At 43.0% G+C, this 25179-nt stretch overlaps 1 protein-coding gene and 1 pseudogene across 1 annotated transcript; both read right to left on the bottom strand.

Moving 5' to 3' along the window:
- Positions 1-1519: 1519 nt before the first annotated feature.
- Positions 1520-22353, bottom strand: ARL6IP5 (ADP ribosylation factor like GTPase 6 interacting protein 5). Its single transcript, XM_059390134.1, has 3 exons — positions 22088-22353; positions 5860-6077; positions 1520-3152 (listed from the first exon to the last, which is right to left on the bottom strand). Exons 1-3 carry the CDS (start codon positions 22261-22263, stop codon positions 2980-2982), a joined length of 567 nt encoding a protein of 188 aa, XP_059246117.1. The 5' UTR covers positions 22264-22353; the 3' UTR covers positions 1520-2979.
- On the bottom strand, positions 6696-21254 carry LOC132012518 (large ribosomal subunit protein uL6-like; annotated as a pseudogene).
- Positions 22354-25179: the final 2826 nt, after the last annotated feature.

Below are 25179 nucleotides of genomic sequence, written 5' to 3'. Positions count from 1 at the left end.
CAGTGCTCCATGCAATTCATCCTCTCCTTAATACCCACCACCAGGCTCACCCATTCTCCCCACCCCCTCCCTTCCAAAACCCTAAGTTTGTTTCTCAGAGTTCACAGCAGTCTCCCATGGTTTATCTCCCCCTCTGATTTCCCCCAACTCACTTCTCCTCTCCTTCTCCTAATGTCCTCCATGTTATTCCTTATGCTCCACAAGTAAGTGAAACCATATGATAATTGACTCTCTCTGCTTGACTTATTTCACTCAGCATAATCTCTTCCAGTCCTGTCCATGTTGATACAAAAGTTGGGTATTCATCCTTTCTGATGGCTGCATAATATTCCATTGCATATATTTAACTTGTTTTTAAATTTTTTTTTTTTTAAGATTTTAAGTAATCTCTAAACCCAACACAGGGCTTGAACTCACAACCCTGTGATCAAGAGTCGAACTCTTGATTCCACTCTGACCGAGCCCGCCAGGTGCCCCTTGTTTTTAAAATGCAATGATTTACAGCTCTTACATGCTACATTTTTATATTATTTTCCTTTCAGAATTGACCACCAACCCTTAGTAATTATTATGAGTATATATTTTATTTAAGTTGTCATTTTAGCACTCAGTCTACAGAATTCATGTAGACACTAGAAAGGGTTCAAATATGTCAGGTCTAGGGGCGCCTGGGTGGCTCAGTGAGTTAAAGCCTCTGCCTTCGGCTCAGGTCATGATCCCAGGGTCCTTGGATCGAGCCCCACATCTGGCTCTCTGCTCAGCGGGGATCCTGCTTCCTCCTCTCTCTCTGCCTACCTTTCTGCCTACTTGTGATCTCTGTCTATCAAATAAATAAATAAGTCTTTAAAAAAAATAATATGTCAGGTCTAAAAAAAGGATCCCATTGGAATTCAATTTTATTCTGACTGGAAATTACTAAAGAAGTAAATAGTGCCATAGCCCCCCACCCCACCCCCATCCAGTGGGGATATGGCCTAAGAACCCCAGTGGATGCCTGAAACCACAGATAGTAATGAATCCCCTATATATGGTTTTTTCCCTGTACATGCCTACAACAAAGTTTAATTTATAAATGAGGCACAGAGATTAACAACAAAAACTGATAATAAACTAGAACAACAATAATAATATGCTGTGATAAAGGTTATGTGAATGCGGTCTCTCAAAATCATCTGACTGTACATACTCACCCTTGTTCTGTGATGATGTGAGATGAGAAAATGCCTCCTGTGGAGATGAAGTGAGGGGAATTACATAGGCATTGTGTTGTCATATTTGTTATCATTGACCTCCTGGTGTGTCGGGAGGAGGATCGTCTGCTTCTGGACTGAGGCTGACCATCGGCCGCTGAAACCATGGAAAGCAGAAGCACGGATAGGGGGCATGGAGGGGAGACTATGGTGTGTGAAACCCAAGCTGAGTGGTTTCTGTCGCAGGGCACGTCCTCTTCGTGTAGAGGGCTGTCACCAAGTATCCCAGGTATTTAGCAACAGATGTGCATGAAACAAAGCCTCACAAATAAAAATCTTGGATAAACTTTATTCTCCATCTTTGGGTAAGGGTACAAACTGTACACCATATCTATGAAGTCACGGCGCTCTCACTGTGCTAGAGAGGAAGGCTGCGGGTTGGCTGAGAAGTTAAAATGCAAGACTAATCAGGAGCAGCATATGCTGTGGCTTCTTATTTGAAGACATACAGAGAGTCTCTTCAGTAAGTACTGCCCCAGTTGTCTTCATAACTCAGTGTTAGGAAAACCCAAATGTTGTGTCTTCATCTATGAAATCACTCAACTGGCAAGCAAAACATTTCGTATCATCTATTTCTAAATACATGAGAAATAAAAGGAAGAAAGTAACAGGATATATAAACTCATGCTATCTTGATTCTAATGTCTAGCTATGAAAACATACAGTGATAACCATTGCTATCTACAATTTTTATGAAGTGCAGAAAGCCACTAGTGACTCCCACTTTCATAAGTCTTTTTGCTTGGTCATCAACAGATGCCTTTCAGATTTCAAAAGACCAACCATTATTGTTCTCTTTGTGCCCCTAAGAAATCAATACAATGTACATCAATTTCCTTCTTTCTGAATGTTCCAGTTAAAAACTAAACAGTGAAAAAAATATAGGAAACATTATCTTGGACACCTTTTTATCAAAACAACAAAAGATGTGCCACATGAACAGAACTCAAGTTTTATTTTTTTGTTGTTGCTTTTTTTAACAAGACTCTCAAGAATAATATAGGTTTTATAGATAATAACCTCAAAGAAGGTGATCTTGAGGTTGCAACAGATATCTGCTAGTGAAAAGGCATTACTAGTATTTCAAAAATTTACAAGAACTTGACAAAGTAGTCTCCTAAACAGCTATCTTTATATTTGTAAACAAAATAAAAACTGGTTTATCCAGTTTCCACTGCACGTCAAACAGGAGGCAAAGTGATACAGATCATCTCTGATTTTAAAAGAAGAAGAAGAAAAGCCAAACTAGTTTAGACTGCACGTATTCTAGTCCCAGGGAATATTTTTGGAGGAGGACACGGGAGGGGCAGAGGAGTAAAAGTCTAACACGTTGACATCTACTTTAACAGTTTTTTTTTTTCATTTACTCGTATTGCCTTGATACAATTAGTTTTTTCCCTACTACAAGTTAACAGTACTGTTGCTGTACAACGCAGAATGCTTTTTCTTTTATTTCTCTACAGAAGCAAGTGTGATCCCTTTCCTAGCAGTTTGCATAGACACACTTGAGACTTCAGGCATAATAGGAGGGTAGTTTTCTCGCAGTTTCTGAGGGCTTCTCTCTGGAGCACTGGAGATGTTAACAGTTGGACCTACACATGCATGCTGCCGTAGGTAGGTGGACGTTACAGGCGCCTCCGAGTTCAAGAACACAAGTGGGGAGTAGGTCTGGATAAGGGCAAACTGCAACTTGATGTCTGCCACAGCCCTATCAAGGGGGCATGGGTATTTATTCCTTCACTCTGCTGATATAGTCAGCGATTTTGGAAACACTTTCCTCCTGCTGTTCTAGGGCATCTAGGACAATGCCCATCGGTGTCCTCTTCAAGCCTATTCCCTCCATTTTATTCTCCAGTTTGTTCTTGAGGTTCCGAAGTCTCAACGACGCGTGGATAAACATCACTGCAGGGAAATGAAACCCGGTTAGCACGGAAGCAATGGTTCTCCATCCACCGCGACCTTCTGCTCCCTGTCTTCACACTTTAGGGAAACCGTCTCAGTTAGCTGTAGACCCGTCCAGTTCTCTAACTGATCCAAGTCCTCAAAGGGATCCTAGGACTTGGTCTAAGGCTCTTCATCGTCAAGTCATATAGTAAGTTTTCTTTATGTGTAAAGGAAAACGTATTCAGCAGGAAGGACTCTAATCTGGCAGCCACACTCTCTCACACTGAGTTGTTACCCTTCTGCTACTACTTAAATGCTTTGAAATTCACAGTGAATCAACAGGATTCCAACTCACGTAAAAACCGACTAAAACAAAGTTTTCCAAAAATGAACTCATGCTCGGTTCACTAATAATCTTCCTGCAGGAAGTGTGCGGGTGAAGTCCACCAGGTTGTGCCTCCCGAGAGGCAGATGTGCCTCCCGAGGGGTAGATGTGCTTCCCGAGGGGTAGTCTCCCACAGTGCTGGGTACAAACGTCTAGATAAAAACTCATGGTTTTAGGGGTGCCTGGGTGGCTCAGTGGGTTAAGCCTCTGCCTTCGGCTCAGGTCATGATCTCAGGGTCCTGGGATTGAGCCCCACATCGGGCTCTCTGCTCAGCGGGGAGCCTGCTTCCTCCTCTCTCTCTGCCTGCTTCTCTGCCTACTTGTGATCTCTGTCTATAAAATGAATAAATAAAATCTTAAAAAAGAAAAACAACTCATGGTTTTATAGATCTCAGGTACCTCAAGGTTCTGTACATTTGCTTCATCACTTACAATTACTCACATCTGTTTACTAAGAAACATTCCGTGGCCCCTCTCCTGGACCTCCTGAACCAGAACCATGAAGGGACAGGCCTGGGAATCTGTATTTTAAACAGGCCCAGCAGGGGATCTCTATCAGCAATTTTCTAACCCCCGTGCACATATAAATCACCTAGGGAGCCTGTTAAAAAGAAGCAAATTCCAGATCTCCACTACCCAAAATTCAGAAAGACTGAGGTAAAGCTCCGTGATGTAAAAAGCCACTATTCACTCTGGATGATTCTCATATGTTGATCTTAAGACTCTCATTTTGAGAAACATTGGTATGCCTTACATCTGGAGTCTCCCAACCTAGAGCTTTGGAAACATTTGAGGAACTTTCTAAAAATACAGGTTTGGGGAGCACCACTGTCAAATCACAGAATCAACATCTTAAGGGATATGGCTAGGATATGGCTATAAAAATCCATATTTTTTAAGTTCCTATATGATTCTGACAATCATCAAGGTGTAGGAGTCATGAATCCTCTCTAATTTCCTTATTTTATTTTATTTTTAAAGATTTTTTATTTATTTATTTGACAGAGAGAAACCACAAGTACACTGAGAGGCAGGCAGAGAGAGAGAGAAGGAAACAGGCTCCCTGCTGAGCAGAGAGCCCAATGCGGGGCTCGATCCCAGGACCCTGAGATCATGACCTGAGCCGAAGGCAGCGGCTTAACCCACTGAGCCACCCAGGCGCCCCTAATTTCCTTATTTTATAGATGATCAAACTGCAGCCCAGATAGGGTACCTGGTCCAAATCACATGGCTGGTTTCCAGCAGGTCTAGGAATAGAAATCTGGACACTTGACTCTCTACCAATGATCTATTTCATAACACTGGCCTGTCTGGGGCCCTGATGTGGAAAGGTACTGAAGTTAACAAGTTGTGTTAAAAACAAACCAGAACCTTTGAAATACTAAGCTTGGCACATAAGGAGAACTTCAGGAATATTTCAAAAGTTTGAATTTGCTGATTCAAATATTTTGTCCAATAAGGGTCACCTGGCTGGCTTAGTTGCAAGAGCATGCAACTATTAATCTCGAGGTCAAGAGTTCGAACCCCACATTGGGTATAGACTTTACTTAAATAAATACTTAAAAAAAAACAAATATTTTGTACATTAAGGTGTGAATTCTCCCAGAAATATCTGGGCTTAATCTAACATAACCCCAAACAAGCAACTGATTTTATTTAATGAAACAAATGCCCATGTGAAATGCTATTAAAGGGATCTTCTTGTGACTTAATATAATAGAATTTAATTAGATTTCTGCTGATGAGACTACAATTATATCTGTTCTCTATTTCAGGTTTCAAGAGTTTGGAATCTCAGTAAATGACACATGTAAAATTTGGGAAATATCTGGTCCTTGCCACCAAAATCAGAGTACTCAGTAACTGTATTCTGGGCCACTTATTCTTAAAGACTTAGGGCACTTTGACACTAAACATGATCTACTGAGTAAGCAGACAGTAAAGAGTTTATTTCTAAGTGAAATCCATTCATTCTGTGTTGGGACAGGATGAATGTCCTTTAGGAATTTTTAAGGAGATTGAGATCAGACTAGAGGCTGATGCAGGCTGTGCAAATTTCTTGCCATCGGACTTGGGATTTGTATTTCTTTTGTGCATTGTCATATCCCCGAAGACTGTCTGGCACATACCAGGCCCTCATTATATCTCTGTGGAATTAGTGAAACATCAGGCCTTGATCTGCTGTGGCAAAAAATTCAGATAATTTTGCAGACATGCCTACACACATAAAGAACAGGTCAGGTAATTCCCAATGAACAATTGCTCCTACTTATCTTTTCTTTTTTCTTTCTTTTCTTTTTTTTTTTTTATGGCAAGAAAAGAAGACAGAGGTTCACTTACGCAATAAAGGAAAAGTGATGCCAAACACAAAGACCATGACTCCCCCGAACATGGATATGAGGAAGTAGCTAGCCAGCATGACCACCATGACAAATGTCGTGGGATACTGCTTCTTCATCCGGCGGAGGATATCTTTGTTGTGGGCTGCCCACACGAACCCCGTGAACACAAGCACCACCACAATGCCTCCAAGGATCATGTTGAAGGGGCTCAGGAACCTGGAATACGAAGAAAAAGGGAGGCGAGGTCAGCACTGGTAGCCACAGGATGTGAATAAAGATGAGGAAGGTGAGGAGGAGTCAAGTCCATGCTGAGTACTTAGCATTTTATCTACATGGTCTTATTTAATCCTCATAATGTGATGAGGCAGATAGTATTAATTCATTTCTCAGAAGAAGAAACAGAGGCATGGAGGTGAGAAAAATGGTGGCGCCAAGACATTTGGAAGTCTGACTCCCAACAAACTGGTCATCTTATTCAAGGCCTATAATTTTCAAAAACATTTTCCCCCAAACACCCATACATGGTTTTTATTACATTTTATTTTCTTATTTTTTTAAAACATTTTATTTATTTATTTGACAGACAGAGATCACAAGTAGGCAGAGAGGCAGGTGGAGAGAGAAGGGGAAGCAGGCTCCCTGCTGAGCAGAGAGCCCGATGGGGGACTCGATGCCAGGACCCTGAGATCATGTCCTGAGCCAAAGGCAGAGACTTAACCCACTGAGCCACCCAGGCACCCCAGTTTTTATTGCATTTTAAAAGATACTACAAAACAAACAAACAAACAAAATATTACAAATAAGTCTGAGGAACCATCTGGGGTCTTGCTGTTTCTAGCTGGACAACTTCAGTCTTACTTGTCCATCACCTTGCTGAACGGGTCCTTTTTCAGAAACACGGGTACCATCCAAACTTTTTGTTGATATCTTTGATTTCAACTGTTGTGGTTTGCTGAATCAGAGCCGCCAAATCTGATCCATGTTCAATGTTGTTTCCTTCAAGAATTAACTCATTCTCCTGGGCTTGAGATACTGAACAAGCCAGGCCTGGCCTCATCCAAACCCTGCAGATGTCTTTTTCACCCAAGAAATTTTGGATTTCGACAAGAGAACCATTCTCCCAGGGAATGACATTGCTGGGGAAGCAAGCACAGCCCTACCTCCACCCGTAACGGAAGCCCGGTGTGACGCCCCTGATCACGTTCTGTACATGACTACAGATGGTGCAAACAGGAGCCCGACCCTTTGTCTTCTCCCAGGTTTGTCAACTCTGAGCCTCTTCTTTCTCCTTCCAGGAGACTGATGTCTACACTGATGTGACTGACACTCCCCCCACAGGATCCTGGCGGGCCTCTCACGATCACCGTGTGTCCCTGCAGAGTGACGCTGACATTTGCTGGAACACAACAGTCCGACTGCTGAGCACGGTCTTCGTTCTCACGGTAAATGCAGCAAAGAGCTAAGAGACTTTTATAATTTAAGAGAGACTGCCTCTTTTGGAGGGGATGTTTCATTTCATTATATCCTGGGCTCTAGTACACACCCCGGACAGCACTCCCATATTTTCTGAGCTCTTTGGGTTTATCTAAATCCTCACAGAAGCTGCCACAACAGATGTATGTAGAGGTCCCATGATGGCCTCCATCAGCCATACCCAGTCTGTTGTCACGTTTGTGTTTGGATGGTACAGTGTTTAAAAAGAATTTTTACTTGAATCCCATTGTATTGAAAAAAATCCATACAACTTGGGATTTCTAGCTTTTCCTGTAAACAAGAAAATCTAACAAGAGGAGGCCCACTTTTCCACCTGTCAATGACTGGCTAGAGTGCCTTCTCTTTCCTGTGGAACAAGTGCTCTCCAATTAGCCCCCGTGTCCCTACGACCATCTATTGCATGGCCCTCACTGAGCCGCCATTCATCACTGCTTGTCTAACAGCTGCCCTGCACTGCTCTCTTACATAACCTGCCTGGCCCTTGGAGGCAGGTCTATGACTCCCAACACAGAGACTCCATTATAATTCTTTAAAAGGGGCAAGAATGTCATTAGGAGATGGGTTATCTGCTGAGATTTCCAGGCACAGAGCCCCCACCTTCATTGTTACATACCCAAAGGTTACACTGTTGTTGATAAGAAAGAAGAAAACTAGACACAGTAGTTCCGAAGTGAGAAGGGACTGGGTGTTGTGGCCCTCACTGACACACAACCCACAGCATATACAGAGTCCTTCATATGACATTTGTGGTCAGTAAGGACAATGAGTTACTAACTTTGTACCCTCACAACGGGCTTAACGAGCATTTTACTCGGCAAGGACAATGAGGGTCAGCGTGTTTTCATCTTGCACTGAATATCAACATGACTGATTTGGAAATGAGAGACAGGGGGAAAACAGGACTGGGAGGTGATGCCAAGAGCTTACTTTCTCTGAAACAGAACAGATGAAGGATTCGCACTCATGTCAGGGTTCATATTCAGGATAATTAAGATTCTTTTTTAAAAATCCCTTTATGTTTTAGCTCTGATTCTGTCTTCAGAAACACAAAAGCTATGTGAAATAGTTTCAAGTAAGAGAGGAAGTACTGCATTCCTTAATGGGCGAAATCAGGAATAAAATAATGTGAAACTGCTTTGATGAAGTTAAAAATTTCTATTAAAATGCATGGAATTAAACAGTGGTAAGAGTAGTGCAGTAGGACATAATTTAGAGTTAAACCCTATAATAGTAAGTTGCTTATTTCATTCAAATATTCATCCCCATCCAGGCAATAAATCTCCTCCTCAGAATACAATCAAAGGAAACAAATAAAATGTAAAGACCGAGATGTAACAATCTCCACAGGAGTGGTATTTATGATGAAAAACTTACAGCAGTAACATATAGAGCCACCAATTTACTAGAGGTGGTCTATGCGGCTATTTTTAAATACTCAATAATATGGAAAGATATTACTAGTCTATTGAGTGGGTAAAAGTAATCATATTACATTCTCTCCGTTAGGTGGATTTATATATGTCATGTACCTGAGAAGGAGAAATTTTTATAATTAGTACCTTATTCTGTTATCAGAAATAAAATGAACATATATGAAAGGAAAATATAAAAATATAAAAGCAGCTTCTCCCCAGTCTATGACCCAGGCTGGGCACAGGCCAGCTACAACCACCCATCTTTACTTCCACTGTCTCTCCAACAACATTCATGCAATTGCAATTCATACACCACAGCAAAGCTGTTCCTTCTCCCACTCTAAGCCTGGTTTCCTGGCGCTTCTCCAGATCCTCTTGTGGCAAGGGGTACCACCCCACTCCCCCAGGCTTTCCCAGCGTCCAGCAATGGACCCGTTCTGTCTGTCCTTCACCAGTTCTTTATCATCTGGGCCCACAGAGTCACTCTGTACGTTTTCTGTTTTAAAAAATTGTATCTGGGTTATGCTGTACCTTCTGCCCAGATCTGGGAAAGATCACTGCAGGCTTGGAGAAGGGAAGAACTGGACAGGACAAAAATAAAATCTTTTCTAGCAGGTGGTAAAGGAAACGGAGCGGAGAGGCCCAGAAACTGTCGCCGATTAATACATCTCATTCCTAGCCCTCGAAAGACGCCGAAAGAAGTTATCCTGAGAGACTGGAGCCGTTATAGTGGGCAGCATCGTGGGTAGTTTATTCCCATTGTTTACTAGTTTCACCCCAATATTTTTGAGCTGTAAAGGAAAGCAAACATCAACATGAATACAAAACACTCCAGTGGAGGGTTCAAGTTTAAAGGAAACTGCCTTGCATTAACTGCAAATAAAAGACGGTTGGTTGGTAGCAAAATAGCAAAGGTATCCTACTCAGTTCCTTCTAGAACACCTATCAAAATAATTCATGAGGTGAAGCGCATCATAAAAAGTATGCCAAGTTTTGCCCGTTTTTCTCTGGACAAGCAAAGTAGGCTTCTATGTTGAATGTCTAAATAAAGCCCAGGACAAAGAACAACAAAAAATCCAGGCCTGACTCAAGCAATTCCAAATTTGCTTTTCACCTGTTCCTGTTGCTCATGTTCAAGGGAAAAGAACAGAGCACAGAGCCCTATAGAACTGGTTTTAGCTTACAACACACCCAGCCACAATCTATAATTAGAAAGTAACCAAGTTTCCAAGCTGGAAAAAAATGAACAAAGTTACTCGGAGCAGAAATGGTTTTCTTCCTTATTCTTCTTAAGTGCCATTCCATTCTAACAAAGAGTAAAATTTGTACCACTCCAAGGCCTTGGCACCTACTTGCATTTGGAGGAAAATAAAACACATACACCACCTCCAGGGTTTAATTTCATTTTCCAGTGGGTGCAGGAGCTTGGGAGCCCGCTCTCATCTGAGATGAGTGAAATTTCTTAGTCAACAGCTGGGCTCTTAGTCATGCCAGTCACAATAAAGCCCAGGAAGCTTTAGACAAAAACTCCCATGAATATGTTACCCCAGCTTTCGTGGGGACAGTTGCCACTGGGCTCTGCTGGGTGGAGTTTCATCTACTGGTAGTCCCCCAGTGAGAAAGGGTGGGAGGAATGGAGGCGGGAAGATAGAAGGGAAAAGGACAGAGAAGGGAGAAGGGACCGAGTGGGAGAGAGAGAGAATGCAGTTTTCTGTCCTTGATGGAAATAGGATCTAGTTTAACAACTGCAGAGTGTTCAAAGATAAAGAGCTTCAGTCCCCTTGCACAGATGAATAAACTGAGGCCTGGAGAAGTGATGAAACACATTTGAAGGGGTGTAGGGGAGAGAAAAGGATGCCAGCTGATGTAACCATGACAGCAATTCATGACAGCCCCTTGTGTATTGTTAGGCAGCTTCCAGACGCCCATCGCCCCTCCCCCACACCCACCCATTCTCAGTATTCTTCCACTTGGGGTCAGCAACGAAGGATCATTCTGGGAAATCCCTTGATGTTCTGGCTTCTCTCTGAGGCGAGGTGGCTACCAGCAGGTGTGGACACATGTCCTGAATGTGCCAACATGATTCAGCTAGCCAGAGCTAAAATTTCAGCTCCTGAAGGAGGAGAGGAAAAAAAAAAAAAAACCACAAAACCTGGCTGACCACATAATTTTAGAGCTAGGACAGATCTGGAAAAACACATCTCATTCTACACTTAAGCAAGCTAGGGAATGCACAAGTTAGTAAATATGTCCAAACCCATCCACTGTAGGATTGGCGATAAAAGTTTACCAAAACGGACATCCTCAGATCAAGTCGAGTGTACCACTGGTAACTCCGGGCACAATGCAAGGCCCACGAGAGCCAAAAAGGCAGTGAAATACTTCCTGAGCAGTGGAAGCCGCTTTGCCCTGAGTTCCAATTTCCTAACCCCAAAAGGTATTTTTGTAGTTGGGTTCCTGAGGAAGCCTGACTCACCAAGACAGGCAGGGAACAACTTACTCACAGTGGATTTCTCTAAATTGGTGATGTTTTTCTGTGGTCCTTCAATAGCCAGAAGGGTCATTGCACAGATGAACCCACCCATCCATTTTCTTGCTTCTCCTTGCTCTTAGAATAAAAATACAGTTCGTTACACATGCTCCAAGGCCCCACAGGGTCTGGCGACTGCCTGTGTGTGCCTCTAGGCCACTAAATACTGCTATGGGATTCGTACTGGCACATGGAGCACTGGCTGGAGCGGGAAGGGGGCAGGGGGCTACAGTCCAGGCCACATTTGACTCACTAACCAATCTGGCTTGGGATGCATCTGCTAGGCAGAAGGGGTGCTTTCAATAATCAGTCTGAGGGAGCCTGAGGGCTAGCAGCAGCCCTGCCTGTGGTCTTTTCATACACAGCCTCCTATTCTCACACTCCGTCCCCTGGGGGTTTTGATCTCACTCTAGACCTCGCCCTGTCTCTGGCCCCCACAAGCCTGCACACAAGCCATTCTCTGCATGACTCACTCCTACTTCCTTCAAAATGCACCCTGATCAGCCCTTCTTCTGTCTCTCTGTCCACATCAGAGCACCATATGCCTCTCCTTCCTAGCCTCATCACAGCCATGGTGTTACCTTTACTTGAATGAGGACTGGATGCACGTCTGTCTCCCACTGGATTAAGCTCTTTGAGGGCTGGGACTGTAACATTTTCTCCCTGGCACCTAGCAACTTTCCATGACTAGGAATGAAGGGACAGGAAGTTTCTCTTGGACAAATCACTATTATTCTCAGTGCACACTAAATATTACCGGAGAAATAGTCCCTGTCTTTTGTACCTTCACAGAGCTATGATGAAAGGAACAGAGGAAAAGGAAAAGTAGGAAATATCATGTGTGCCTGTCCAGATGGGAGGCAGAATGATTGTGACATGGTCCAAAAGGGCCCTTTGGCTTCCCGGCAGGAGGAACTTTGTAAGTCTTGCCACTAGCACGTGCTGGGGATCAGGAGGGAGCGTGGGGGAGCCACAGGAGACTCAGAGTCCTGCAGACATGTCTGTACAGGCCCCTCTTGCTCTTTGATTCCCCAGATAACCCCAGTGGCCTTCCATGGTTATTCTGGTTTCCCAGTATGGCTTTTGCCCAGGCAAATACTATTTCTGACTGTAAAGTATAGACATAAATGTACAAATCAGCTTGGGAGTCAGTATGATCAGGGTCACCTTGGCTTAATAATGACCGGGTAAAGCAGACTTTGGAGGAGTCTAAGGCGGAATGGGAGCCTTCCTCTTTGGTCGCAGAAAGGACATCGTAACCTAACATTGAGATCTGAGCTGAATTAGGAAGACCCACAGAATTTACTGCACCCTTGTTGGTACTATCAGTGATATCCTGTGCACTTGGCACCATGGATCTAAACACTCAAATGGTCCACTCCGTTGGCAGCAGCTGACAAGTTTAAAGTATTCACAGAAGACACATCTTCTGTACCTCCATTTTTTGTTTGTTTGTTTATTAAGCTAATTGCTGTGCTCGCTTTGGCAGCACATATATTAAGCTAATTGCTTATTTTTTTCTTAGTCAACAGTCAATTGGGTCTGGTTTAGAAGCCATATATCTCAGACTTCCCTCGGCGATGTCACTTCAAATAACAGTGTACAAGGATCTGATTAGCTTGCAACTGTTCCTTTTGAAACTTTACATTAGGGCAAATTTCTACCCTATACGATGCTGAGAGAACAGTATAATGGACCTTCATGTATACTCATCACTGCTTTCAGCAATTAGGAACCCATGGGCACTCTCGCAACACACAATGTTTTGGAACTGAGGTGGAAAGATCTTTGTTTGCAAACTGTTCTTTCTGAATCCTTTCAGCAGAGTAAATTCAACTGTTTCCCCACGGCCCAGAGAATCAGGGCATGGGCAAATGTAAATGAGCCTGGTGGCACTTAATCTTCTTTCTTACAGGGATCATCCAGCCCATTTTCCCCCCACCAACACCCAGTTTCTCCATTCCCTTCTGTTTCTCTGAGACACGGAGAAACCACGTGCATGTGTACGGAAGCAGATTAGAGAGGCAGGAACCAAAGCTTCAATTTTCTACTTCAGTTGGACTTTCTGCCTTCTCAGTGGTGTCTCCATTAGTGATTGCTCCATGGAAGGGTAGGCTGGGAAATCCCACCTGTTTAATGGTAAATCCTTACAGAAGGGAGAGGCAGCCTGCAGCTTTTGTCTGAGATCACAGGCATGAAAGTGTTCTTGGAAATAAGAGGCAAGCAAGCCCATTGCAACAGACAGAGGAGAATGTTATGGGTATGTATTCTGAAGCTGAGTGATAAGGGATAGAATTCATTTGTCCAAAAGGAAAAGAATAAGGAATGTCTAATAGTGCTGTGCAATTTGGTATTAAGGTCAAGTTCATCTTTCAGAATTGGATTTCTAAAGCAGAGCTCTCGGCCCCTACTAAGTAGATTGAGAGCTTTTGCCTTCTAAGAAAGGGACCAGGAACTTATCCAGAAATCATTATAAATCCTAATATGGGAAAAGGAGACAGAAACTACCATCCCCAGGCTGATCGTAGCAGGAAGTTTTTTTCTTTTTTTTTAAGTGTTGGGGGGGGGGGGGTCAAGAACAAGGCTTCATAAACGGTGTCCAAGGATTTAATGAAAGGCAATCCTTATTAGGTGAAGAATTTTGAAATTATAAATTTTATTGAGGGTTGACAGACCTCTTACAGTTCTGTACTCGGAAGCAGCACGGAACCCATCAAGGAAAGGCACAGGCCAGCACTGCAGGGGCCCTGTCTCAAGTGGAGTAGAAGGACTGGAGGGGAGGAGGGGGATTCATTCTGGGAGGACTGGGAAGGTAGGGGGAGCAGTACTCCTGCTTGTGCCCTCTGTGCCTGCGCAGTCTCTGACCTACAGCACGTGCTCAGGAAATACTTATCCAACTGAGCTGCAGGGGAGGACGGGAAGGAAACATGTAATTATCCTTTCCCCTGTCCACACTCAAGGCCTCTCCCATTTTCAACACCTGAGTTTTGAAATTTGGGATCATAATGAACAGGGGAAAGGAGGTAAGTCAGGTTGAAAAGAATGTTTTGATGTGCGGGTATATTTCTGTACACTTGCTCTCTTTGTATAAAAATGAATTATGTCTGTAGTTTCGCCTTGCTGCCCCTCTAGACTCTAAACACGATGAAAGCAGGTATCATGGAGTCGTATTCTCCACTGTGTCTCCTAGCACGGCACCTGACAAGTTGGTAAATGCTTCATAGTCTTTGTGTAGTGGACGAAGCAAAAAAAAAAAAAAAAAAAAAAAAAAAGAGTAATATTGTAGCATTGGTGTGGGAGTTGATTAATCTCAAGAACTTTTTGCTAGGTTTTGGCATAAAAAAACTGCCATTAATTCCATCTGCAAATGTTTTAATACATTCCAATCCAGAACATCCCAGAGCTCTATTTTTTTTTTAAAGATTTTATTTATTTGACAAAGAGAGATCATAAGTGGGCAGAGAGGCAAGCAGAGGGAGAGAAAGGAGGAAGCAGGCTCCCTGCGGAGCAGTGAGCCCAATGTGGGACTCGATCCCAGGACCCTGAGATCATGACCTGAGCTGAAGGCAGAGGCTTAACCCACTGAGCTACCCAGGTGGCCCCCAGAGCTCTCTGATCCCGTTCTTCCTTTACCAACTAGAAACTTGGGTTTTTCATTTTTGCAGCATTAAAAAGTACCAACAATTTGACTATTTTTCAATACCAGACAACTGGCAGCCATAGGCCTCAAACACATTATGGGACCACACTCATTCTGAAAAGATTAAAGTAATGCTCGTTTCAAACAGAAGTACCAGCCTTCCAGAAACGTCTTGCCATTTCAAACAACTAGAAGCATAAAGTGACACCTGGAGTTTCCACCCTCTGGTAACACCTCCCCAGGCCACATAGTAAGGAAGTACTTTAAGAATATATGGGCTCAAGAAAAGAAAAAAAAAAAAATGAGCTCATTCAGGAGCTACACTATGCTGTCCTAAAGGGGAGGCCTGATCATACATGTATAAAAATAGATGAGCCTTTTAGCTGGAGATGCACTGGAGGCATTTATATGTTTGAAAATTCTGTGTGTGGTTGGTGCTTTCTGAAGCCACACCAGGAAGACTCCTGATGGCAGGGAGGAATTTGAGAATAAGAAAGGCAAATAATACAAACTGTGAGAGTCGGTGAAGGAGCTGAATTTGGTTAATTAGAAGCTTCAGAATATTTGCAACGGGACTTAACAGGATAAGTATTTTACTTCATAACAATAAAAGAGGCTACTATTTATTAGCAGCTTTTGGTCCTAATTAGCCACATGAACTCCAGCCTTCCCAACTGTGAAACTGGGAGTTTGATGGGATCAGTACTTCTTAACTTCAACCTGGGGGTGTGTATCAGAATCACTTGGGGAGTTAAGATCCTGCACTCACCCACGAAGTATCTATTTAGTATTTCTGAAGTTAACACCTGGGCATATGGGTACATTTATTTAAAATTTCTCAGTGGTTCTTTTGAACCAGGCCAGACCAGTGTTTCTTAAATTTTAATGTGCCTATGAATCATCTGAGAGTCTTGTCAGAAAGCTGACTATGATTCAGGAGGTCTGGGAGGGTGCCTGAAATTCTGCATTTCCAACAAGCTCCCACGGTGAAAGATGCTGCTGTTCTATGGCCCATATTTTAGATTTCCAGAGCTCAAATCTTTCAGCATTCTGTTAAGCACAGAAATTCCAGTCCACAACCAGAATGCATTATATACTGAGCACTTAAACTGGAGGTGTAGGTAGGTGTTGTCTTTGATTTTCACTTTGAAATAGAGGCAGAGACTTCTATTGCTTTGTATGATATAAAAAGAGTATCAAGGGGCCCCTGGCTGGCTCAGTTACTGGAGCGTGTGACTCTTTATCTCGGAGTTGTGAGTTTGAGCCCCACGCTGGGAGTAGAGATTCCTTCAAAAAAAAAAAAAAAAGAATATCTAGTGGCAAGATGTGTTAAGGATGGAGAAGGTACATCATATCTTCTTCAATCTTAGGCATTTTTCCTTTCTTGACTTAAAAAATGCGAAGCCCCTTTCAGCAAAACACACACTTCCCTGCTTCTTATTAATGCTATTCCTTTTAAGTCACCCAGTCTTTTCTGAAGTGATGCCTGAATCTCAAAAAGAAACTGAAGTCTTCAAGGGAAGCAATACAAGTGTTTTTAAGAAACAAGTTACAATTATGACAAAACCACTAAAGCATATCCATCGTCTAATATTTCTAAGAGAACACACAAGCTGTGAGAATTCCAGATATACTTGGAACCTAGGACATAATATAATAACAGCAGCTACTGTTTAAATATTATCACTTGCTGGGCCTTAATGCACTTCATATTAATTAAATCATGTAATTCCAAGTTTATGGTAGTGGGACTCCAGAGCACATGAACTTTTAAGCAAAACATAGAAAAGCAACAGCCAGAATGTTGTCAAAAAAGGGAGTCTGTGGAATCAGCAGAGTCTTCCAGGCAGAATAAAAAAAGAATGATAGCATAACAAATGTAATAAATCGAGGATAATGATCAAAGCCATGTAAGCTTAAAATCTGCTCCATACTTATGTATGAACACTTAGAAGCCAGGAGCTAAAATCAAATTGTTTTGCTAAGTAACTGCCAGGAACTCTGTTTTTGTAACTTGTTATAAACTGACTTGCATTTAGTGATCACTAAATTATCGTGATTTTCTTGGCAACAGAACTGTGGTTCTCAACCAGGGGCGATTTTGACCTCCAAGGGATATTTGGCAACATCTGCAGGCAGTTTTTTGAGGACCTGAGTGCTACTGGCATTCAGAGGGTTGAGAGCAGGGGTGTTGCTACATATACCTACAATACACAGGACAGTCCTCTACAACGAAGAATTGTATGATCCCAATTGTCCACAGTGCTGATATTGAGAAAGCTGGCAGGGGAGTATTTCACCAAAATTCTATAAGGGCAATATGAATTAGTGAAGAGTCTGCATTATAACCTTTTCTAAATTGTATTTTTACACTACAGTAATTTAGCCAATATGTAGCAAGTGCTGTCAGCAATGACCCAGTTAGAATCACTTGAGGAGCATGCTGTTGCTATGTACTAGAGTGCTGCTATGTGCTTCAACATAATTTGTTCCATTAGGTCAGTTAAAAGTTGCCCCTGTGATTACATTGCAGCCTTCTGTTCATCTATTTACTTTGTATTCACCTACTGAGCATCTGCTATAGAGGAGGCCTCAGGGATACAGCGAATACAAGTAACTGTATAACCACGACAGTTGATAACCACGGCAAGAAAAAGAAAAAGAAAAAGCAATCACGAACAAAACCCACAGTCTCTGGCCTCTAACCACGGCAAGAAAAAGAAAAAGCAATCACGAACAAAACCCACAGTCTCTGGCCTCAAGGAATTTATAGTCCAGGGTGGAGACAAGGAAACAGACAACTTAAAAGCCTGTGAGGTTAACTACCAGGAGATACAGGCACAGGTGTGTGGCCCAACTAACACAAGGAAGTGAGGGACAAAGGGAAAATGTTTCCAAAGAGATGGTACTAAAGCTGAATCTTGAAGGAGAAGTAGGAGTAGATAAGTTGGCTGGAACTTGGGAAGATGGAGCTGTTGGGATAAAGATGCTGTCTATTGGGCGCCTGGGTGGCTCAGTAGGTTAAGCCTCTGCCTTCGGCTCGGGTCATGGTCTTGGGGTCCTGGAACCGTATTGGGCTCTCTGCTCGGCAGAGAACCTGCTTCCTCCTCCTCCTCTCTCTGCCTGCCTCTGGCTACTTGTGATCGCTCTTGTCAAATAAATAAATAAAATCTTAAAAAAAAAAAAAGATGCTGTCTATGTTTCTCATACTAACAATGATAAATAATAATAATAATAATAATAATAATAAGTAAATGTGTTACTTATTATCTGGACACTATTGTAAGAACTTTGCCTGTAGTGACTCGGGTAATCCTCATAGAAGCCCTATGAGGCAGGTACTATAATTAGACTCATTTATAGATGAGGAGGCTGAGGCACAGGCACAGTTGAAGTCCAAGGTTACACAGTTGATGACCGGCAGTTGGGATTTAAAATTTACTTAATGTGGCTCCGGTGCCTGAACTCTTAACCACTGCTTTATACTCTTTGAAGAGCCAGAACATATGACAACTATCTTTAATAAGGGCTGTTAACTAAGAGACTCACTCAGAATTAATCTAAGAGGCAGAGTAGATCTACTGAGTGGAAGTCACATGCCTGGTAAATAAGGCTTTTTAGATGAAGATGGACCTTCTAACCATGGATTACAAAGCCTTGCCTGATCAGGCTCTCAGATACAGATTTACCTCTATCCTAATCCCTCTTAACCTCCATCTTGGGAAAGGCAGCCCTTTCTAGTGCTTTTGGAGGTAGATGATATCCACTTGGTCTTACTTCTTCCTTCCTGCGAGCTGGAAGAGCAGGTTTTCTGCATCCTGACCCAAGCCAGTTTGCAACACAGGAGAATTCACAGTTGAGGTTAGAGACCTCCAACAAGGCCCTGGAGGCCCCTTGTCACTACTCAGGGACAGAAGCTTTTAAGAACACACTTTGAACATTGTTCCTTCCCCAGTAAATACCCAGGCCACATTTTCACACACACTCTACCAAAGTATGGGAAACTATCAGATGCTAGAGAAGATCCAGATAAACAGCCTCCAACACTGCTCTGAGCCACCCATCTGCTGACATCACCGAGAGGAGAGTTCTCTTTAGAATGAAAAATGTTCCAGAGTCAACTAAGCTCCCTAACCCCGAAGATATTTGGTTTCTTCCAGCTTTAAGAGACTAAACTTCATGACTCATAAGAAGATGACACATTATGGCACATTAGGGGCACCTGGGTGGCTCAGTCGGTTAAGCATCTACCTTCAGCTCAGGTCGTGATCCTGGGCTCCCAGCATGGAGCCCCACTGAGCGGGGAGCTTATTTCTCCCTCTCCCTCTGCTCCCTCCACCCCCCGATCATGTTCTCTTTCTCTCTCTTAAATAAATAAATAAAATCTTAAAAAAACAACAAAAAAAACCAGATGGCACATTAATTCAGAGCACAAGACTGAGCAAGTCAATTTATACTCTCTGAGCCTCAAGGATAATAATAATAGTAATAACAATAATAATAATAACTCATCTCACTGGGTTGTATGAGATAATGAAGGTAAATTATTTACCAAATACTTGGCATACAGAGCACTCAGTATGCAATAAATGTTTGCTTTTATTATTATTAGATTGTAAAGAAAAAAGTCGTTTGTAGAAAAATTACTGTGTGTTTGTGGGTGCAGAGAAAGCAGTTAAAGGTCATACACCAAATTTTTACTGGGGTATGAAGGAAATCCTATTTTTTTACACACACGTAGTTTTCAAATCAATTTACTGCTAGCCTGTATCTTTTCTAAGATTTTTAAAATAATAATAAAAGTAAAGATGCTATTTTTTACTTTTACCTTCAAAAAGTTCACTGCCAGCCAACATTTCTTATTTGAAAGGAGAATGGGAAAGGCCAACTCTTTAAAACTGCCTGGAGTGAGTAGGCTATGGCACTATAATGAAGGAGCTATATTTAGTCAGGGGGCTGGACCCTGACCTTCACAGTGAAAAACGGATTCCATCAAAGCAGCAAGCCTGCCCAAGCCTGTGACTAGTCTGGGCAGTACACCTCTTTGAAAAGCAATAGTTTTGGGGCCCCTGGGTGGCTCAGTCATTAAGCGTCTGCCTTTGGCTCAGGTCATGGGCAGGGGTCCTAAGATGGAGGGAGCCCTGCATCGGGCTATGGGCTCAGTGGGAAGCCTGCTCCTTCTCCCTTTCCCACTCCCCCTGCTTGTATTCCCTCTCACACTGTGTCCCTCTTTGTCAAATAAAATAAAATCTTAAAAAAAAAAAAGAAAGAAGGAAAGAAAGAAAGGAAAGCAATACTTTTCTCTGAACATTTGACTAGTATGTGTCAAACCTTGTCTAATATCTAAGTTTCGAGGGTTACCGCAAAGAAAAAAAAAAAAAAGGCCTCATATCTAGATCACCAGATAGTATGTCTGGCTTGTTTGTTTACTAAGAGGGAGAAAAGAAAAAGAAAGCAAACCAACAGATGTAATCAACAGATGCAATCCTATATACTATTTATTTTGTTTCAACAAAATCTTTTCATGTTCTCGGAAATGAGCTTCAAGCATAAGGATAGGGGAAAGGTTCAGGAAGTAGCCGCCCCCGGCCTTAGCCCTGTTCTACCCCAATTAATTTTAACTTGGCAGCCACTCTAATTCAGAGTCGGCTCAGAGCCTATGCCTTCCACACACCAAGTCATTCTTAGAGATTGTGATTCCTTAGGCAACACAGAATGAGGATCTGTGCAACTGTCCACTGAATCCCACAAACGAGGGTTCTCTTCTGCATGGGGACAACTACTCGGAACCAGGTCTGGAAGTTGTGAACTCTCTCCACCGTGCTGTTCCTCAACGACTGCAACGTGCCCTTGGGCTAGAAGTCATGTCTGATCGATCTTGGTGTTGTTTTGAGCTTGTCACCAAGAAGTGACTCAATAATAAATAAGCCAAAGATCAGCAAACCAACCTAAGAAACACCCTATTTGGCCTTTCCCACACCCTCCAAGTTGCAGATTCCTCCTCTTTCTCCCAGGCCAACTCTCCCTCTGTATTGGCAAGCAAGTTCCTTTATAAAATCTGAGGTTGGCTTTTTCTTTAAAGATGCATAGAATGGGGCACCTGGGTGGCTCAGTGCGTTAAGCCTTTGCCTTCGGGTGGGGTCATGATCCCAGGGTCCTGGGATGGAGCCCCACATCGAGCCCCACATCGGGCTCTCTGCTCCGCGGGGAGCCTGCTTCCTCCTCTCTCTCTGCCTGCCTCTCTGCCTACTCTGTCAAATAAATAAAGTCTTTTAAAAAATGCATAGAATCAGCAAGATCTAGAATACCGCCATCCTGCAAAAGTCAGAAAAGCATTTCTTAAAGGGTAAACTACAAGAAAAGGTAGTTTCGAGAAGAACAGGTGTGTGTGCGGGAAGCGGGTGGAACTGTATTTGACAACACTTATTTTTAAGATCTGCTATTGAGAAGGTCTTTAATACGATGAGACCACGGGCTAGAAGGGAAGGAGAGAAAGTAGCCACGCCTGACAAGTCCTGGATGAAAACACAAGAGAACCCCGTTCCTAGAGTCAGGGCAGCCTTCACCCCACGCCCGGAGCTGCGCCACCAGGAAACACCCACCCTCTTGCTCCAAGCTCATCTTCCTCACCCAGTGAGACGGGCACTAGGCGGAGAAACCGACAAAGCGTGTCGCCTCCTGGGTGCCCTTTTTACACGAAAAGCCCTAGAATGCAGAGTTCGGATCCACACCCAGTCGCCCCAGTCTCCCAGGGCGGCGCCCGTTCCCACCAGCCCCAAGATAGGGTTACACCGCTTCCCTGGTTCTAATTTTTAAAAGACTGGGGCGCTGCAAATATCTACAACAAGGGCCTAATCAGGGTACAGAAGGGGGAAAAAAAGGATTTTTTTTTTTTTTTTTTTTTTTTTTTTTTGGTTCGAAGCTCACCCCTAGCAATCCCTTTACGTCTCCGCCCGGGGCACGGGAAGGAAAAGGGGACATCAAGATTGCTGCGGCCTCGCCCTGACAAGTTTCCACTGGCTTGACCGCTTGCACTTGCCAGGGCGGAGGCTGGGCGTGGAGAGCGTTTCCACACCCCGGGATCCTGTACCCCCGGAGCCCCACGGTGCCGCCTTCGATCAGTGCCCCGGAGGGGGACCCTACTTACCCCACAACGGAAATCATCATGGCAGCCACCACCAGGTAGTTGGTCTGATAATAGAGCAGGTTGCTCACCACGCGGTTGTTCCATTTGGAAATGTCCCTGAAGTCCGGCCGTGCGAAGCGGTCAGAGCCAGGGAAGAAATCGTCCCAGGCGCGGAGCGGGGCGAAATTCACGTCCATGTCTACTCTTTCAGCTTCTTGTTCTTCCCTTCTGGAATCTGGCGGCGGCGGCGGCGCCAACCGATCAGCTGAGCTGGGTTAAAGATGACAGCGGCTGAGGCTCAGCCGGCTCTGCGGTTGGTGAGCAGCAGAGCGAAGGAAATTGGGAGCGGGCGGGCGTTTTTCTCTTCTTTACTTCTTGATTGGCTCTAAGAGGTTGGCTACGAAAAGTGGGGCCTCGCGACAGAGCAAGGAGCAGAGTGCAAAACGGAGATGAAACTGACACAAAGAAACCAGAGGAAATCCCCAGTGTGAAACGAGATGGCAATGCCCTCTCTGACAGTGCGAATACACACCACCTCCTTTAAAATACCCCCTTTTTGGGTGTTCAACATAAGAATGTGTTCTGGGGTTCAGGGAAATTTTTTTTTTTTTTTTTTTTGCAGCTGTTCAGATGCCAATCTAAGTGAAATGGAACGGAAGGCAACTACAGCGTTCCTGGAAGATGAGCTGGTTTTGAAAACTAAGTAGTTACTAACCTCTGCACATCTGAATGCAATTCTCATGTTTGCTCCTTCACTATGAGTCACTATGAGTGAAATCAGATTGGCAAAACGGGAAAGAAGAACGTGTAACAGAAGGCCTGGCTTGTTATTTCACCTCTCTCTCTCTTTTTTCTCCATCTCTGTCTTCTCCAGACAAATTATTGAACTACTGTGCTATTCTGATGCAGTGGGCACTCTGGGTACATCAACCTTGAGCTGGGATGTTGTTCCAGAAAGCAAGCAATGGTTTGCAGTGACCAATAGTGTAGAGTAATTGCTTAGAGTTAGATATTACTGCTATTATTATTAATAATAGTACAGACTATGATTCATCTATATGGTATTAATATTAGTGTGTTAACCTGATTTGTTTTCTGTGGTTTATAATGAACGTCCACTGACTTTTCTCTATCTTGTTGTAATTTTATTGTGGTGATTGTCTCCGAGTGGACTTCATAGGGGACAAAAAGGTAGAAGATTTGAGTATGATGCCACAAATATTTTGAATCCTTTCACTGCTCTGTGAAAACACTCTGGGGGATTAAAAAAACAAAAGGTGAAAAGAGTGCAACCTTGCCCTGCCTTCAAGGATCTTGCAATGCAGTGCAAAGACTAACTTAAATATATTGCACTAAGAGGAGTGCTGAGTAGAGATGTCCCAGAACTTAGTACTCAGTTACAGGAAGTTAGAGGGTGTGGAAGAATCTCCTGGAGCATAGAATTTCAAGAAGCCACACTGTGGGCAAGCTGAGAAGATGATTTTGGTCATGACCAGCATACCAGCATACCAGTGCCAGTAGGACCCCACACCTGTTGGAGATCTCAGTGAGCTGTGACCAAGAACCTTCTAATTACTCAAGACTGCATGACTGTAAACTGTCAGATGTCTGTTAGTAATAATATGATTCCTCATTGATCATAGGCAATTGATATCCAGTAAACATTTGTTCCGTGAATTTTTTTTGTTGTTTTGTTTACAGGCACCTGGCTAGCTCAGTTCGTAGAGCATGTGACTCTTAATCTCAGGGTCTCTAGTTCAAGTCCCATGTTGGGAATGGAGCCCGCTTAAAAAAAAAAAAAAAAAAAGAAAGAAAGAAAAGAAAAAAGAATGAATTTGTTTAAACCTCCAAGGAGGTTTAAAAATAAAGAAATGAAAAAAGCCAGGTATAACTTGTATTTAGCATGATTTCCTTCTCCCTCTCTTACAAAATACTAACCAGACTTCTCTTTCTGGCTGCATATGACTCCCCCCACCCACTACACATTTCTTTGTCAAAATCATTTTAAATAAAAATGGACACATCTGGAATCCTTACTTGATTTCAGGTACTCTTTGAAATGCTGTTAGTAGCGGTACTTTGTTACTATTCATTTAGAGGGTCAGATTCAGTGTAGAGGCTTTCCTGTGGCTCTTATATCGAGGCCTGTGCTTCTAGATGGACCCATCCTGAATATTTATCTGTTTGTATACAAACCATAGTGGATGGTCTAATAGTTTATGATATATTCCCTTTGAAATGAAATAAATCAGTTGCATGTCTGTTACTTTCATTGCTGGCAAGGGCAGGTGGCTATTTCTAATTCGTCTGTCTGAGTCAGTGGGAACGCCTTGGTGTCTTGTCATCTAGCAAAACACCACCACAGCAGTCTAGGTGTTAGTCCCAAGGCACATAGATGAAGGGCTAGATGCCTTTGCACGCCTCTTCATTGTCCATCAGCACCCTGTTCCCCAGTCTATGAAATGGGTAGGTTTGAACTAGATGATCTCTAAGGCGCTTGTTGGTTTTTATCAAGGGGTGTGTGTGTGTGTGTGTGTGTGTGTGTGTGTAGCTTACTGTTGTTAATCAGAAGGTCTCCTTTTGATCAGAAAGTAACATTGCTTGGGCCCCACCCATTGAGCCTGTTTTGAAAAGCAAGGGCTTAATCTCCGTGGTTTCTATGGGCTGAGTAGCCTGGGCAAAATTAAAAAAAAAAAAAAAAAGAGGTTTCTGGCTTGTTGTTACTGAGACATGTGACCCAAGAAAGTGGCTGGTGTCTCCTGCTACAGACTGTGGACTGTGAACTCTGTCTTCTCCCACTTACTGCCTGGCACTGACTTTTAGCTCAATGAGTGCTATTGAACTGAACCTGATTGAGGGATAATAAAGGACAAAGAGGAGACAACATCATAATTTATTAACAGCAGCTACATTTACTGAGTACCCATTAGGTTTTACAAAACTCCATGTCAGTGGTTCTCAAGCTTTATTTTGCACAGAATCATACAGGGCTTTGCAAAAGGTTGGGGATGGGGCTTGAAAACTTGCATTTATAACACTTTAACAAGTGGTTGATCAGGCATTGTATTTTGAGAACCACTGTATTTCATTCAATTCTCAGTCTTACAAGGCAA

This window comes from Mustela nigripes, chromosome 2, assembly GCF_022355385.1.
Source record: "Mustela nigripes isolate SB6536 chromosome 2, MUSNIG.SB6536, whole genome shotgun sequence".
In the NCBI taxonomy this organism is placed as follows: Eukaryota; Metazoa; Chordata; class Mammalia; order Carnivora; family Mustelidae; genus Mustela; species Mustela nigripes.
This window is presented reverse-complemented; position numbering and strand designations above follow the sequence as displayed.

Coding starts and splice junctions, on each gene's coding strand:
- ARL6IP5 (XM_059390134.1), bottom strand. CDS start 22,263: ATGGACGTGAATTTCGCCCCGCTCCGCGCCTGGGACGATTTCTTCCCT. Junction 6,078..22,087: donor ATGATGATTTCCGTTGTGGG/GTAAGTAGGGTC, acceptor TTCGTATTCCAG/GTTCCTGAGCCCCTTCAACA. Junction 3,153..5,859: donor CATCACTTTTCCTTTATTGC/GTAAGTGAACCT, acceptor ATTTCCCTGCAG/TGATGTTTATCCACGCGTCG.